Below are 18,662 nucleotides of genomic sequence, written 5' to 3' on the forward strand. Positions count from 1 at the left end.
ACAAGTTCCTTTACAAAAGAGGAGAGAAATGGAGAAAGAGTTCATTGTTGGCATGGCAAATGTGGCTGCAAAATCAAGAAAAACCCCAAATGATGACCCCCTTCCATTTTTTAGGAAAGGTACCACCAAATTTCCATTTGAAAGTTCTATTGGGGGACAAGTAGCAAAAAGAAAGGCAATTTCATTTGGTCCAATGGACAAGATTTTTCAGAAAGAGAAATGGGAAGAGCTTGATCTCACCATTGCCTTTTTTTTCTATCAAAACTTCATATCCTTTAATGTTGCACGCTCACCTCTATTTATTGAGATGTGCCGAGCTCTAACTCACATGTCTCCATCATGGTATGTGCCTCCTGGTTCAGAGAATCTTAGAACCACATTGTTGACAAAGGCAAAAAAAGAGGTGCAAAAAATGCTTGAGCCTATTAAAGCATCATGGCCAACATCTGGGTTAGCATTGTTTTTTATGGATGGACAGATCTAGCACGACACCCACTCATCAACTTCATGGTGTCTTCCTTGAATGGTCCAGTTTTCTTGAAAGCAGTGGATACACTTGGAGAATACAAAGATGCACAATTTATGGGTGAGTTGTTTATTAAAGTTATTGAAGATGTAGGTGTTGATTCTTGTGTGCAAATCATTACAGATAATGCACCTGTTTGCAAGGCTGTTGGCATGATTGTGGAAGCTAAATATCCACAATTGTTTTGGACACCTTGCATTGTCCATTCATTGAACTTAGCACTGAAATCCATTGCTTCTGATGTACTTTGATTGGTAACATTCTTGAGGATGCACAATATATCCGTAACTTTGTGCAAAATCATACAAATGCCCTCACTATCTACAAGGAATACAACAATCTATCATTGTTGAAGATTGTTGATACATGGTTTGCCTCTTCATTCATCATGTTGAAGAGGTTGAGGGAGGTCAAGACCGCTCTTGGGGCCACGGTTATTTCTGAGTTTTTGTCTTTTTGGAGAAAGACAAATCAACTAGCCACTAAAAGAGTGAAGGACACAGTGCTAGATGATGCTTGGCGGGAGAGGGTAGATCTAATTATTTAGATCATGGACCCTATCATTTCTTTGCTTCGATTTGCAGATACAGACAAACCCATCCTAAGAGAGGTTTATGAGGGATGGAATTCCATGATTGAGTCTGTGAGGAGCATTATTCTACAGAGTGAGTGCCCCGAGTATGAGACATCACCAAAGGCCTTATGTGGTACTATGCAGGATATTCTTGTTAGCAGATGGGACAAGAATTGCACACCTTTACATTGTTTGGCTCACTCATTGAACCCAAAATACTACAGCCATGAGTGGTTGAATGGTGGACCTTCCCGCGGATTCCCTCCTCACATAGATGGTGAACTCTCACAGGGGAGGAAAGATGCATTCAAGCGGGTTTTTCAAGATAGAGCATTGCTTGATGAAGTGGAGGATGCCTTTGCAGAGTTTTCCACTGGCACTGGTCGATTTGTAGGATATGATGTGATTAGAGAGGCTAAGAAGCCCTATTCTTGGTGGGCAAATCATGGGGCAACAAGCCCTCCTCCTCAGCAGTTACCATGAGGCTCCTCTCTCAGGTGACTTCATCCTCTTGTTGCGAGAGGAATTGGAGCACATATGGGAAATTGTATAGTGTTAAGAAGAGCAGGCTTGAGCAGTCCAGGGCAGAGACAATGGTGTATGTGAACACCAACCTCCGTCTTATTTACAGGCAGAGGGAAGAGTGGTTGAAGGGAAAACAAAGATGTGGGATGTCTTTCCTGATGATATGGGTTTGGACAACAGTGTCGAGTTGGCATTGGCCAACATAGATCTCAATGATCTAGTGCTAGAGCCTGTTAGATTTGATGATGGTGATATTGTAGAGGGGTCATCCTCCACACCAGCAGATGCATAGTCGACTATGGATACAAGGGAGGAGGAGGATGCAGAGGAGAGCAGTGGTGACCATGATGATGAGGACAATGATTTTGATTCTGATGATGACTATGAGGATTGATGACTCATGAGTCATGGGCTACCTACTGCCTTGAGGCCTGTATACCTGTAGTTGCTTTGTATTTTCTATTTCTATTTGCCATTGGCATTGCACTACCTAGGTAACACATTTTGATTTGATGACTTAATGAGAAAACTACAGCTGTCAATGTATTTATCTTACTATCTTGTCTTTCTCCTATTGGATCATTGATAAATTGAATACGTATTATGATTTATCATTTATGAATTTAGAATTTATGATTCATTGATTTATCATTTATGTGACATGTATTTGAATTTTGTATGTACTATGCATACTATAATGTTACTAACTTTGTTTGTAAACAGTAAAACTTACATCTAGATGAAGATCTATGTTTGAAATCAATGAATTTGTATCATTAATGAGAATTTGTGTAAGAAATATCTAATTTTTATATATATATATATATATATATATATATATATATATAATGAATCCTAAATGTCCATTTCCGGGGGGTCAATGTGTCTGAATCCGACACTCGAATCCTGTATCCTACGAATCCTGAATCCCCGTGTCAGGTTACTTAGGATATGATCCTTCGAGTGATAAACAAAATTGTCAGACTAAGAATGGATCTGACCATCCTAGATTAATCTTTTGGGGAATCTTCCGATCACTGGAAATTTGTAATGAATTGTTATCATAGGACTGGATTCTGCAAACTTCAGTGTTCTTTGGAACATAAATCTGTTGTTTTTGTTCTGAATGGTTCAAAAATGTAAACTGACCCAGTTGTCTGCTCCTGTGATTCAGATGTCGATAAGGAGTTCTTGTGGTTTGATCTCACCCTATTTTGTTTGTGGTGACTTTTCTTGTTTTATTGGGGGTACCTAATTTCTTTCAGGTTCAGAAATTGCTTCATTATTTGCGAGATCTTCAGTTGAATTTTTTATTGTTTGGACTGCAACTTCTGAGTACGTCTTCGCTTCAACCAATTTATCCTCTTCTTGAGTTGTGATATTGACTAGATTAGTATTTGTTCCTTTATCTTTGACTTGGATTGTTACCACTGGAGACTTCAATACTTCCTGCTGAGTAAGTTGTTCTAACTTGTCATTTAGTGACTTCTTGTCACTTTTAAGCTTCTTTATTTGCGTAAGAAGGTTTCGGTTGTGATTCCTTAGATGTAAAAGCTCTTTGCTTTCTAGATTGTTCATTTTGTTCGTAGTATTCACCTCATCTTTTAAACTTTTGATTGGTTCCAATAACCTCTGATTAACGGTTTTTAAATGCAAATTTTCTTCTTCCTTTTCTGATAGACTATCATTAAGTTTCTTCTCAAAACTTTCATTTTCTTGTTCTAATTTGTGCCTTTTAGCTTTACACTTTCTACTCTGTTCAAGGAGTTTTTGATTATGATCTTTTAAACGAGAATTTTCTTCGGTTTTATTAGATATGACTTCTTCAAGCTCCTTTTTTTTTCTGATTGGATCTCTTGGAACATCAATTTCAAAATCTCCTTAAGGTTTTGTGATGAGCGTGTTATCGATTTTGACTTTATGGTCATGTCTTGGAATGTGAACATCCTCTTCTTATAAGGACAAGGGAAGAAAAACAAAAACAAAAAAATCAATGTTTAAAAAAAACGTACCCAATTCTTTAAACCAAGGTAATCTGAAAATTATGTCAATCTCTTCTCTAAGCATAGTTGCTAGACTAAATTCAGATACATACTCATATTCATCAATTATTACTTGCAAGTTTTTAATTTTGTATTTGGCATCGAAATAAGAGGCTTCTTTATTCTCGATTATATCTAATCCTAAAATTAAAGATTGATCTCTGTAACACCACTCGTAATATTTTATTTCAGGGCAAATATAATAACTTGTTGATCTCTTCTGATTATGGAGAATAGCATCTTATTTATTAATAGTCATGATTGTTCCACTGCTATGTCATTAATTCATTCTATTTCACCTCCACAACTATTTGTATTTCTAAAATTTTATGAAACCCTTTATGGCCCGACCAATAATTGTTGTCATTGTTGTCTGATTTGAATCTCATCTAACATACCCAGCGTAGTTGCTGCATAAGGAAGCCTAATCGATGTGGATGATACAATCATCGAATGACTTATATTCTGGAGTGTGTTGTTTCTATTTTAACTCTATGTACAATGACAACATAGATCGTAGCAGTGACGGATGGCACGACAGCATGGTGGTGGAAGGGTTCCAATGTATGGCATGCGGATGGTGGTGGTGTATGCCGACTGCGCAAGCGGAGGTGATAATGGTTGCTGTTGTAGGTGATGACAGGGGCAGTGACTACGAAAGGTGGAGGCAGGGACTGGATTTGATGGAGGTATGCCACGGTGGACGATGATGGATAGTTGATAGCATCCCAATGGTGGAGTGTGGAGTTTGTTGTTGCGGCTGCCGGAATGCAGCACCAACTACTATTCCTAGCATGGGACAGGTAATGTGTGTGTGTGTGTGTATATATATATATTTTTATTGTTTTAAATACAATTTTTTCCTTTTTTTTAAATAATAGTAATAATAATAAAATTTAATAATTTTTTTATTTTTATTTTTCAATGGCCAAAGGTCTGATGGTGAATGTAGAATCTCCAGAAACTTGTCTAGTGAAATGTTTGGATTGCAACGACAACACGTTGACAAAGATTTGATGGTCAAAACCTGGATTAGGTTGGTTCTCTGCAGTGGTTGAGCGGCCAAAAGATCGAACAACTCTAATACCAATGTAACGAACAACATTCATATACGCAGCAATAATCTTCAGAATACTTCGAAGACAAAGACATCCATTGTAGGACAGGTAATTGTATAATGAATATTATATAAGAATTGATATCAGATAATTACAAATGAGAATGAGGGTCTGCTTATATACCCTGGGTAGGTGTCCTTTCATGAATGGTCGTGTCTTTAAGACATGCCTCTTCATCACTAACTAACTAACTATTAGTTATTTAATTATTATTTATTATTATTATATTTATATTTATTATTTTTATATGAATTATATTCATAGCAATATTCAACAACTATTTCTCTCTTCACAGATTTTGCTTAACCTCACATGATTAGATATTGTGCCCCATTTTATTAGGATATTCAAATAATATTGCTTCTTCAAATCTGCCTGTTACCCGTGCATGCACCTCTTAAATCCATCAACTGCATCTAACATGGAAACACATATACATTCACTTCTTAAATTTATTGTGTTTCTAATGTGGAAAGCAATATATGCATATGGTAACAATCATTAGATTAATTCTATTTAACTGGTTCATTAACGACATAGTAATTATAAATGTACATTCATTCAAACAGATACCTACAACCAACATAATATGGTTTCTAGACATTCATTTCCATGTATACTTACAAGCATATGCAGATTAGGAAAATAAAATGCAAGAAAAGGACAATCTGTTGGGGTCCGTCTTTTTCTATGGTAAAGCATCCCTCTACTTACTGTCGATATTTTGTTATTAATGAAGGTTATTTTCCATGGATGTGTGTGTGTGTGTGTCTGTCAAAAATGGAAGTTTACAATTTCATTACCCCAATGCCAAAAAACTAAACCTGGCCAATGAAAAAAAAATAGGATACCTGCAGCCATGGAGGACCACGAAGCCTCTCATATTCACGGATTCTATTTCTTGCATTTCTCGAAGAGACATCCATCTGCCTTAGCCATCCAGTAAAATGCATTTGTTCAGTTTCGTTTTCAAAAACTATGCGCATTGTGTAACACATTTTCTACAAACTGGTTATTCCTTTAAGTTAGTTGAAAGAATAAGAAAACTAGTTCTCAATTTCATGTATAAAGTACCTAAAACATCAATCAAATGATGTCTCAGATATGTAATTCTAACAATAAAATGAAAATGGATAGAAATACATAATAGGCCAGAAGAACTATTCAATTGTATAGTTCATGCAAAACCCATTATTAGCCCCTTCTTGCAGGAGAAGGAAGAAAACCGTCCATGAAATCCATTATCAGCAGTTGCTATTTTATTCAATCTAACCCCTTTTCAGCCAAAAACTTCTTATGGTTTTTTAACATGTTTGAATAGAAAATTTATGGTAAAGTCTGCTTGCAATTCTACCTTGCTTTCTGCTCATCTCAGTATAATGATATAATCAATTCTTCTATTTCATGACTTCATTTTATATTTACTGCTACCTTCAGCATTGGATACCATAAATGGATAAATGCAAAGCTGCCCAGTAAATGTTTAATCCTAAATCTCAGTCAGAATAAAACAAATAAACTTGCCATACCAGCTCCTGCCCTGTAGCACGACAAACATGGACACGCATTATATGGAGTGCTGGGGCATAGAAACCAGTTGCATCCAGTAGATACAGTAATTGATATGTAAATGACAACCCTGCAATAAAGCAGAACTAAAATTCAGACTTTCTGTCACATTTGCATTTCTCCTTGGGGTCCAATGATCCCAACATAACACCAACATATTCTAATTCCTTATATATGTCAAAAACATGAAGAACAATCTCTAAAATTACGCAGTGGATGCAAAATAATAAAATGCATATCATTTCTAGGAACATCTCTCTTGATACACAGCATCCTGGTTATATAATTGTATATATGTACATTTATACCATTACTAGAAAAAAACTTGAGGCTCCTTCCATTTCAGCACATTATAAGGGTGAAACAATTTCTTATTATCAAGAAGAAAAGGCTGTATTTTAATTTAGATTTGCAGCTTGTAAATAGTTAGAAGAAAGAGGATGTACTGCCATGGAAATATGAAACCAGTGCCAAAATACAAATAAAACAATAAATACTATAAATAAATATGTATTTTAAATAACAAAATCTACCGTACATTTCCAAAAAGGAAATCTGCCATGCAAGAAAGCAAAAGTAGTGCAGTCATGTATGGGAATAATACTCTATATGTACATATTATAATTTATAGATACAGAACAAAACCCTTATATTTTCAAACCATAGACCATGTCATTTTGTTTGATAGAACACAGCCCTCATTTGCCACAAGGTCCATTATCAATAGACAGATGCATTTCCAAAGGGAAGGTTAAACATCTTTAAGGGGCCCAGTCTTATAGTTAACTACTAAAGAGAAATCATAGCTCAAGTAAATCACATGACACTAATTGAGCAAAGCACACTTTCATAGAATATATATGAGATGCACAAACAGTTATATGCTTTAGTGCAATCTAGTAGTAGATTTAATTTATTTCAGACTTTGGTGATGTGTTCTGCACCCCTTTCAACCACTAATGCTACATATTACCCATCTATATACATGGGTAACCCTAGGAGAAAAAATTTCTCCAAAGCTGCAGTTTTCCAGCCAGCAGCCTCACATGATTCTCAGATAGCAGCTTCTTAGATGCCTCTCTTGATCAGCTCGTCCACTTGATTGGCATGCTCTTCCTCTTCTGATGAATGTAGGTTGGCAAGCATGAGGTACATTAGCCATATTTTCAAACAAAGTGCTTACATTCAATGTTTTGGGCATCTAAGTAAGGATCATGGATTGAAATCCAATAACGGATCATGATGCTTGAAAGTTAAACTTGTTACATTATTTCACCTTGGTGGTCACCTCTTCCTTCCAATAAAGTGCAAGAACCTTGGGGCATTTCCAAGGTTGCTTGGGAGCGGGAGTGGGGAGCTGGGAATTTTATATAATATATATTTTTATATATTTTGATGCATATATGTCAACAAAAGAAGGTAGAATGATGAATTAGTTACAAAAAGCATAAAAAAATGTATTAAACCATATAACATCAATCATCTAGTAGTTACAATCTTCATCAACCACAAGTCCACAACTTACAAGTTTTGATTTATATAGCATGTAAGGGTGCACATAACCAAAATAGCATCGAGTGCAATCCATCTCTGAACCAAAAATACATCAACAAACAGTATCTACATGGCCTCTAGCATCCAAAAAAATCATGCTACAACAAGTACCTACATATCATCAAAATCATTGCCTATCTTGGGATTGTTGGAATTTCTAAGTCTATCCATTAGAAATTCTTCCTGTACTATCTGATTTATTTCTTCCTACTTGTTTAGTTACTTAACAAGTTATTTACCATGTAAATACTGAAAATAAATACAAGTACAGTATCAACAGATAGATCATCAACTGAAAGAATCAAGCACACAAGTGACACAGTTATTTTTGGAATAGTGTCCCCAGAAAAACCTAATGCGGGAAAACCGGTGCAGCTATCAGAGGGTTTTATTATTAAGCAGTTTCAGAATACAATCTGGGTGCCAGAAATGGCTCACCCAACAGAGAATGCCCTCAACAATAGTACCTCTTAGTCGGAGACAGATATTCCGGCTAAATCACCGGAGGAACGATCCCACAACAACACTGCAACACTTCTGCTGCTCTCTGTCACCTTGATAGGGACTACGTCACCCTATCCAGCTCTCCAGCTCCAATCTGCCCCACGAAATCTCCCAGCGTTAGCCTCTAGGGTCTGCATCAGCCTCTCTTGCCTAACGTCAGCATATTTGGCACAGCGTCAACCTCTCGGGGCTCTGCGTCAGTCTCTGGAGCCTCTGTGTCTCCCACACTGGTCCTCCTCAGGCTCTGCACAGCTCCTGGCTACCTCTGCGTGGCCTCTAGCTGGCTTTGCATCAACCCTCTCCCGGCTTCTGCGTTGATGCTCCCGATACTATCTCTGCCTCTCTGCTACTGTATTCATTGCCCCTCAACTACAACTCTTATCACTCCTTCGATTTCCTCAACAAGCCCTCCCCCAGAAAATCAAATTCTTGATCAACTCAATGTGTTCTCCAACTGACCATCAAGCCTCTTCTTATACTTTTCTCGTTGACAATTCAACGGTGGAGATTTAATATTTTATTTTCCCTAAGTTTAGACTTAGGGACTCCATTAAAAATATTAATTATTTTAATATCTCTAAAACTGGTTAGATTCTGCCCAAACCATTTCTGGGTCTTGGAGATCTCATGTGCTTTAGCCTCTCCACCAACTTTCAAGGCTAGAGCACATCCGATGCTACCCCAATCAACACTCCCTCTTAGCGAGGATTGTGCTCTAGTAATACTCCTCACTGAGTATCACCCTCATCATCCGGCATCGGTCCTTATGCTAATGCTAGGCATGCTGCTCAACATCCTATGCACTGTTGCATCATGTACTACTACTCATGGCCCTGCCACTGCCAATGCTGCATCCGTACGGCAGTTCCCTCTGCATCTGTGTCGCTGCCCATGGCCCTGCCATTACCACTGCTACATCTGCACTGCATCCCCTCTCATTATGTTGCATCGTGCTACCCATAGCACTGCCACTGCTAACTGCTGCACTAAAACTCAGTTACTGAGAAGTAAGTAACTGATCCTCCCAACTCTGACATATCTGTCAAGTTAGAGACACTCCCGATGCTAAAGCTCCCTCTGTCGCTGACAAGTGCTCCCTCTCTGACCTCTGCGCTGCTGCAACAACTCCACGCATCTCGCATTGTTGCCTCACGTTGTCCTGGGACTCCTGCAATGTAGCACTCTCTATCGCTTCTTCCGCATCCGTCTCTACCAACATCCGCTAGTCCTGCTACTCCTCTTTGGGGCTCCCGTAGCAAGGTATAATCCAAGAGGTTAGGTATCTCAAGGATCTTACCCCACATCGCCTATAGTCCGTCTGACTACACCTCGATGTCTCCCCACCTCTTTTCTCGAGGTGCATGATCACTCATGGCACAGTCGTCATCAGTCTCCACTTCCTTCTCCACCTTAGCTGGCGCAGCCTTGGTCCCAAGAGCCTCTCCCTTGCTCTTCTTCATAGGGCATTGGTTGGCATAGTGACCCAATTCCCCACAATGGAAGCACTTGACCTTAGAGAGGTCCTTCTTCTTTCTTTTCTCCTACTTTCCTGCAGATGCGAGAGTCGCATCTTTTTCTTCCTCCTTTTTGATTCTGACCCCATTTCCACTACTCCCCGCCTTGGACACCCATCTGATCTCTTCTTGACGAAGAGCCACCCACAATTCCTCCCAATCTAGAAGGCTCGTCGTTCCCAGTATGCTCTAGATAAATACCTCCCAATCCTCTGAGACTGCGTTCAATGCAGTCCTCACAGTCAGTTCCTGATCCGGTGTGACCCCTATGGAGGTAAGTTGATCACGGATCTCCTTCAGTCCACCGAGGAAGACATCTATCTGCTCTCCCTTCTGCATCTGATATGACCACAGCTGGTTTTCAAGTAGCATCCTGCTTTGCACAGAAGTATGTTGGTACAATTTCTTCAAGGCCCCCCACATCTCATTTGTCGTCTCCTTCTCAGCAATGTGTGGCACCACATGATCCTTGACACCATCAAGAATGATGCACTTTGCCCTGGCCATTGCCTCCTCGTACTTGTCATTTTCAGCTGGGTCAACCAGGATCACTATCGTTTTCAAGGCGAAGTGTTTGATGCAATACCTGTCTAGAATGGACAAGATTCTAGCCTTCCATACTACGAAGTTTGAAGCTTCGTCCAGTCTATCATGATCTCTTAGCCCATTCATTGCCATTTCATTGCTCCTCTTTTGACTCTTTCAAGTCTCTCTACTTCCCGTCTAGAAGTTCTTGGTTTGACTCCCTCTGAGCCTCGATTTCCCTTCTGGAAATCCCTCTACCAATCCTCGGCAGTAATTCCCTCCTCCTTGGTCTTGCCCTGTTAGGTATTGTTTTGACCAGAGTACCCCACCAGCTTCGCTCCACAACTTACCCACAGCCTCCTATGCCCCAGTAGTCTAAAGGTTAGAGCCTCTAGGCTCTGCGCAATCCTGGCACTGACGTAATCTGCACCTCCTGGCCACAGCATCGATCCTTCCTGGCTGAGAAAGATGATCAGGCACTGCATAGGTCAGGTCTTCTCCTCTCTCCCTCAGCGTTGATCCTCCTCCTGGCTCGAACCAATGACGCAGGCCCTCTGCATCACCCCTTTCTTGTTGCTTTCTGCTAGGAACAGCTTCTGTCACTCGGGGCAGTTGTTTTCGCTGCTGTTGCTCTGCTCGGCTGATGCCTTCAGTTATCCTGTGATCTGCAACCACGCTCTGATACCATGTTGAAATTTCTAAGTCTATCCGTTAGAAATTCTTCCTATACTATCTGATTTATTTCTTCCTACTTGTTAAGTTACTTAGTAAGTTATTTACCATGTAAATACTGAAAATAAATACAAGTACAGTATCAACAGATACAGATCATCAACTGAAAGAAACAAGCACATAAGTGACAGTTATTTTTGGACTAATGTCCCTAGAAAAACCCAAGAGGGAAAATTGGTGCAGCTATCAGAGGGTTTTATTATTATGCAGTTTCAAAATATAATCTCGGTGCCAGAAATGGCTCACCCAATAGAGAATGCCCTCGGCAGTAGTACCTCTCAGTCGGAGACAAATATTCCAGCTAAATCACCAGAGGAACGATTCCATAGCAACACTGCAACACTTCTGCTACTCTCTGACACTCTGATAAGGACTATGTCCCCCTATCCAGCTCTCTAGCTCCAATCTGCCCCACGAAATCTCCCAGCGTCAACCTCTAGGGTCTGCGTCAACCTCTCTGGCCCAGCGTCAGCCTCTCGGGGCTCTGCATCAGCCTCTGGAGCCTCTGCGTCTCCCATGCTCACCCTCCTCAGGCTTTATGCAGCTCCTGGCTGCCTCTGCGTGGCCTCTAGCTGGCTTTGCGTCAACCCTCTCCCGACTTCTGCGCTGATGCTCCCGATACTATCTCTGCCTCTCTGCTACTGTATTCACTGCCCCTCGGCTACAACTCTGATCACTCCTTCGATTTCCTCAACAAGCCCTGCCCCAGAAAATCGAATTCTTGATCAACTGAATGTGTTCGCCAACTAACCCTCAAGCCTCTTCTTATACTTTTCTTGTTGACAATTCAATAGCCGAGATTAAGTCCCAAATCAACGGCTAAGATTAGATCTGTCTTGATCCATGACTTTTGGACCAATCTAACTCAGTTTTATATTAATTCACATTAATATTTTATTTTCCCTAAGTTTAGACTTAGGGACTCCATTAAAAATATTAATTATTTTAATACCTCTCAAACTGGTTGAATTCTGCCCAAACCATTTCTGGGTCTTGGAGATCTCATATGCTTTAGCCTCTCCACCAATTTTCAAGGCTAGAGCACATCCGATGCTACCCCAAATCAACAGGGATCTTTGTCATTAATATCACCCTCTAAGCATTAACATAAGATAGAAAAAACGTAGCATGTCAAGTCAAGATTTTGTTTGAGTGATGGGTACATTTTTAGTAGGGTCATGATAGAGTAGTTCAACAACCAATGTCACTAACATCAAGGTACATAGAGGGATTTGTGCTCTTGATTAAATACGAGTTTCATACCCTAGTACATGACAAAATCCAATGGAAACATTGCAATCCCCCCAATCCTGAAATCCTGAAAAACTGATAAGTCTGTTGGATTTTGAGTGAGATCTAAAATTCTACATTTTTCATATGAAATCCAATGAGGTTGGAACCACTCTCAAACATCTTAAGTCATTTCATGGTAATGTTAAAAAATTAAGTAAACAGATGAAAATGAAAGATAAAGGAGAATGTCACTTTCACTTTAAGAATTTAACATTACCATGAATTGCATATCAATACTAGGGCCATAGGCTTGATCATTAGGCTGCCAAACATAAAAATTCTTGTTCCTTTGAAAAAAAATTGTGTTTGGAATGTGTTTGCAAAAAAAAAAGCTAGGGAGTGAATCTTTTTTTAGGGAGCATGCTCCCGGGTTCGCTCTCAATGCGCTTCAGGAGAGTGTTCAAAGTGAGGGAGGGTCACTCCCTCGCAACCCTAGTCATTTCTTTCACTCTCTAGGAGGGATACGAAAAGGAGCCCTTCATAGAGGTAGCATGTCCACATCCTTCCATACTTAACACTTTCCTATTTGTTCCTTATCCATTATCCTTTCTTTTGTTTGGTTGTTGTCAGTCCCTTGCACTAGTTCCTTGTTTGCCTCATCCTATAGAAGAGGGGTTTGGAAATGTCCAAAGGTTGATGCAACTACAAAAAGAAAAAATTAAAAACACATGGCCAATTTTTAAAATGCAAAAACTTGGAAAGAGATGAATAATGATTAAAAGTCAAGTTAACTTGAGCTCTACCCCCTCATGTGAAGCCATCACCCTAATCCCACCTAATCCCATGCATATCACGTCTATCAACGTAAAAAAAAATACATCCCAACCCCTATAAGCAATGAACCGCCCATCTAAAAAGGTGATTGCAATGAAATCAATGAAAGCTTGCTAAGCAAGCCAAATCAAAGCAAAGAAAAATGGCAAGTACATGTGGAAAAGGTAGACTTAAAGAAAGGGTAACTCAAGTAATGCAAGTGCTTCCTCCATAATGGCAGTAATGGATGATGGTCTTGCATAATCCATGTATAAGACAGTAGGCTATGACATCTCTCATCAAGTACTCCCCAGACCATATCACTTATCACTCACACCTACTGATTGAAGGATCAGCCTAAGAATTGTTCCTCCCCCAAGGGCTAGGAGAACCTAATAGGGGTATTGATGATCCTCCCATACCTAAATATGGCAACTTGTATAAGGTCTTGAGCTAGCATGAAGTTTGAAGGAGATGCTTTGTATGATACACTTACACAGCTTTAACATTGAATATGGTCCACCTTTTATGCTTCAATACTCTTGTTTCCATATTAGTTGATCTTACTCGATTTCTTTAGCTTGTACTTCATGATGATCCAGACATGGTCATGGTTCTCTAGAGGACATTGAAGTTGTGCACTAGATGATGAGCATTGACCTTGATGATGATTTGGCATCCACCTAGAGAAACTTCTTGCTGAATTTTGTAGCTGTGGTCAGTCTTCATAATATTCGTTTGCACTTGTAATATTGAAATATGAATTATATTTGCAAAAGAAAATTTATATGAAGCATGTTCTTCATGCTTGCAAGAAAAATAAATTATTTATTTGTAAGCTCCTCAAGAGCGGGAAAAATGAAAATTCGAATTGTTATATTTGCCACCACAAGTGATCAAATCAGCCCTCTTAACATCAGGTCGGCCTGCCCAAGAGACACGTCTTTTCGCATGGATCAAACACTATAAATAGAGCCTATTCGCTCTCCTCCAAAGACACAATTCGAATGATCTAATCTGAGGAATATACGAAGGCTCTGAGGCACATCTTCTATAGAATGCAAAATGTGAGGCTAATGTACTCTGTGGAACAGTGCAGCTCTGAGGCTAATGTACTCCATGGAACAGTGTGATTGTGAGGCTAATATACTCCATGGAATAGTGTGTATTTTCTGAGGCAAATTTGAGGCTAATACTTTGAGGAGCATAGGAAAGTATGAGGCTATATCTCTATGGTTAAAGGTTGATCTCAGTGGCATAGTGCAAGATCTGAAGCAGAATTGGAGGACGTCTTCTTGACCTTGTTGCAGAGATCCTTGTGGATAGAATTATGGAAGGCTAACTTGGTCTTTGGAGGTTGGTCATCTTGTTGGTTAGTTGACTTTGATGTATCTCTTGTTGCATTGATTCTCTAAAGAAAAGGTTGGCTGTGTTTTTCCCCTTGGTGGGTTTTCCCAGGGTAAAACTTTGTGCTCTTTGTGTGGTTGTCTTTTCACTGTATGGTTGATGTCTTCTGTGTAATTATTGAATGATGAAACTAATGAATAAGCATGTAAAAAGATCATAATCATCAACGATAATTATCAGTTAAGAAGGCTCCTTAAAACTCAACATGGTATCAGAGCATATGGTATAGAAGCAGCCTTGAAGGAGAAGTTGTTCTCATCACTATTCTCTAAGACTTGATTCAGTTACAAGACCGAGAGCAGAAATAAATTCTAAAGTCAATGATAAGGCTGAGTTGAATACTTCAATCTGATACTCCAGGGATTTGTTCACTTTTTCAAAGTGGTTTGAGAACCTTAAGTGGTAGATCTCTATGATTTTTTTTAAAACTTACATCAGATCTGAATCTTAGTAAGTCTGGAGGATATTATTGTTTTCAAGTAATAATGATCTCAGGTCTGAAAATCTCAAGTATGCTACAGGCAATCTGAAATTTTCAGAAAGACACACAGAGGTCGAAGTCTTATGGTTCATCAAGCCTCAAAACATTTGTGATATCAGACAATGAAAAAGAAAATGCCTCTTAAAATTAAGAAAGTTGAAGTTTTTCTCAGTTAGTTTAAGTAGGTCGAAGTCCTACCTCCAGATTGCAATAAGGTTTGCAAGGTATGTACTATTAGGTCACATCAGAAATTTTGGTTGAAGGATAAGGTATGAGTCTAAATAAAAAGATTTGTAGTTATACTCAGAGAAACCTTCAAGGTCAATCATGATAAATGAAGGATTCCCTTCCTTCACAAGGAGTCTCAATCAAATGATATATGTCCCAGAAGAGAGCATCATGTGAAACCATCATAATCTGGGCAAGACAAATCGAATGTTTGTAACTGACCTATTTGTTCACTTGAAAAATGTTGCATTCTGTCTAGAAGCAGGTCCTGGAAAGATGCATTGTATGTGCCCATGATAAGACATATATTATGAAAGACTGAGTTCTAGATGAGAAGAAGGATCACCGTCAAAGAGGCTGAGTCCCTCTTCAGTCTCTCTCTTAACAAGGTCAAATTATTTGCAACTGGACAAAAACATTAATCATATAATCTAAGTCACAAGACACGTCCTCCAAGGTTCCGTGTCCCGTATTTTACGTGTCGGACACGAAAACGGCCCTAAAACGTGTAGAAAACGTTTTTCATTGTGTCCTGTAAAATGTAAAACGTATTCGCCGGTTTTCGTCGTGTCCTGCATCTGGAAAACGCGTATTCCGTTGATAGAAAACGTTGCCTGCATAAGCTGCAATTTTTTTTGAAAGAAACAAATAATTTTTGAGTGGGGCAGCTTAATGATCAAGTGTAGGCCCTAGTATTGATATGCTATTCATAGTAATGTTAAATTCTTAAAGTAAAAGTGACATTCTCCTTAATCTTCATTTTCATCCTTTTACTTAAATTCTTAACATTACCATGAAATGACTCAGGATGTTTGAGAGTGGTTCTGGCCTCATTGGATTTCATATGGAGAAAGTGGAATTTTAGATTTCATTCAAAATGCAGCAGACTTATCAGTTTTTCAGGATTTCAGGATTGGGAGATTGTAATGTTTCCAGGTGACACCACCTGCCCGTGCTACCCCTGCCACCAGTAGAGGACGTGGTCTACCTCCTATAGCTCCTACTTCTAGTTCTTCATCTTCTAGAGCATAGCAAACTCCACTGCCAACTCCACCAACACCAGCATCTACATCTAAAGGGAAAGGGAAAGCTGTGGCATTTTCTCGCAAGAGGGGCAGAGGAAATCAATAGGATTAGACTTTAGTTATTTTCTTATGTGCTTGTAAGTTGTACATGAACAATGAACATCGAATATTCAAGAATCAAGACCAAGCATATCACATTCTAATTTCTAAATAGTAAATTTTGATTCTATTTATTTTTTTAAAGTGAACTATGAACTTTGAGAAGTAATTATATTTTAATTTGATTAGATAAGCTGCATTCTGCAATTTAATATGGATAAAAACTATATTTCGATATATATATATATATATATATATATATATATAGTTTATTAAATATATATAAAACGTGTCCCCCGTGTCCTGTTTCCAGGTCGCTGCGTTTCGTATTGAATACTCGTATTTACATGTCCTCCGTGTCTCGTGTCCTCGTGTCATGTGACTTAGCATATAATGGAAGTTATTGCTAGGTGTTGCTTGCATGAGTACTTGGATTCATTCCTTACAAATTAAAATGAGGATATTTTTCTACTACAATGATTATAAGAAAGCAAAGGCTCTCGGATCATCATTGGACATCCTTGATTGATTGATGACAATGATGAGATCTGTATAGACCATTCTAAATGGAAGCTATTAAGCCTTCCACACAGGATATTCCTTGATGAGGATCTCACTCGGGCACAGGTGGCTGAACTCAAACAGGCTAGGGAACAAGTGGCTGCAGCAAGACAAGCGGGAAAATGGGCAGTCATAAGGAACCTCCGTGCGGTCATTCGAGACTCCTTCCCCCCAGGATGGACACCTCGATCAGGCAGTTCCAAATGACGGGTCCGCCTGGGGAGGCGCCGAACAACAGGGATTTCAATTCACTGCTGGAACGGAAATGGGTCTTTTTGGTCTTCGCCTGGGCTACTCTACGATGCCCTTGAGTCAGCAGATATCCTTCTAGTAACAGAGACCCACGAGAGCCCAGTTCGGCCTCTCCCAGACATAACAGGGTACCAATGGCATTCAGTATGTAGACAGGAAACAAGGAGCTCAGGGGGAGTCAGAGGACCAGGGGGAGTAGCATCCCTAGTCAAAGACGAGCTCAGAGACAGAGTCACAGTGGCAAATACAGATGAGTATGCCAGATACATGTGGATCCGAATCAGAACTGGAGCTCCACCCCTGAGGGATATCTTTATTGCAATTTGTTACTTCCCCCCAACCACATCTCCGTTTGCCATCCACGACGGTGTAGAAAGGGACCCCTTCACCAACATATACCCAGACATCACTAAATACTCAGCTGATGGAGAAATTATCATTATGGGGGATTTCAATGCCCGTACCAAGGACCAGCAGGTCCCACTCCATGACCGGTCCGAGGATGTGTTCTGCACTAGGGGTGTTGACCTGGCTTCAGTAGGCTTGCAGAGGACCTCGGAGGACGCTCTGGGCCCCATCACAGCCTACGGTAGACATCTTATGCAATTGGGCGAATCACATGATCTGATAATTCTGAACGGCCTCTCGCGCTTCCCAGAATCCCACTTCTTCACGTGTAGGCCTCATGGAGGAGGGGCTAGTGTGGTGGATTACGCCTTAACCGGTCGAACACTGCTCCCTTTTATCCGAAATCTCTCCGTATCTCCCATCCCTCTAGCCGACCACGCACTGCTTTCACTTTCTCTTCAGTTTGATCCCCCCCGACCAACCCACCCCCCACCCCGATCCCCAGGTAGAACCATCTTCCATTTTGATGAGGGCGACCCCGACATTTTCTCCTCCTCACTCAGACAAATCCTCCCCGACCCGGATGACTTCTCCCTTCTTGAGACTGTCTCAGATAAGTACCACTGTCTCTCCTCAGCAATCTAGGAGTCGGCGCTTAAATCCTTTCCACACTCAATTCGGACCCCCTCAACCTCCCGTAAGACAGGAACTTCCCCTATGAACAAATGGTACGATACAGATTGTAAACTCCTCCACCAGGATCTCCGCCAAGCCTTCCGCCGGTCCCTTCCCTCATACTCTGCCATCCAAAAGAATTATCGTCGCCTCCTCCATCACAAAAAACGACAGTTCATCTCCCAACAAAGACGGGAGCTTTCCGCCCTCCTTACCCATTCCCCCAAGCAATTCTGGGGCAAGATCCTCCCCCATCGCTCTCCTCCTCCCTCCGATCTCGACCCAGTCTCCATGTTCTCACACACCTCCCACCTTTACGACATTCCCGGACAGTCCCAGATCCAGGTCACATCTCCT

General features: G+C 40.1%; 1 protein-coding gene across 1 annotated transcript in view; it reads right to left on the bottom strand.

The window, feature by feature from the left end:
* The window catches only part of PEX12 (peroxin-12), a 198,505-nt gene that overhangs the window by 59,866 nt on the left and 119,977 nt on the right, over positions 1 to 18,662 (bottom strand). Inside the window, exons 5-6 of the mRNA XM_089393013.1 lie at positions 6,315 to 6,424; positions 5,637 to 5,711 (exon numbers count right to left, since the gene is read on the bottom strand). Coding sequence (XP_089249139.1) covers positions 5,637 to 5,711; positions 6,315 to 6,424 — 185 coding nt within the window. The remainder of the gene's footprint in view (positions 1 to 5,636; positions 5,712 to 6,314; positions 6,425 to 18,662) is intronic.

This window comes from Pinus tabuliformis, chromosome 1_1 (assembly GCF_031772625.1).
Source record: "Pinus tabuliformis cultivar Carrire ecotype Pingquan chromosome 1_1, CPIR1, whole genome shotgun sequence".
In the NCBI taxonomy this organism is placed as follows: Eukaryota; Viridiplantae; Streptophyta; class Pinopsida; order Pinales; family Pinaceae; genus Pinus; species Pinus tabuliformis.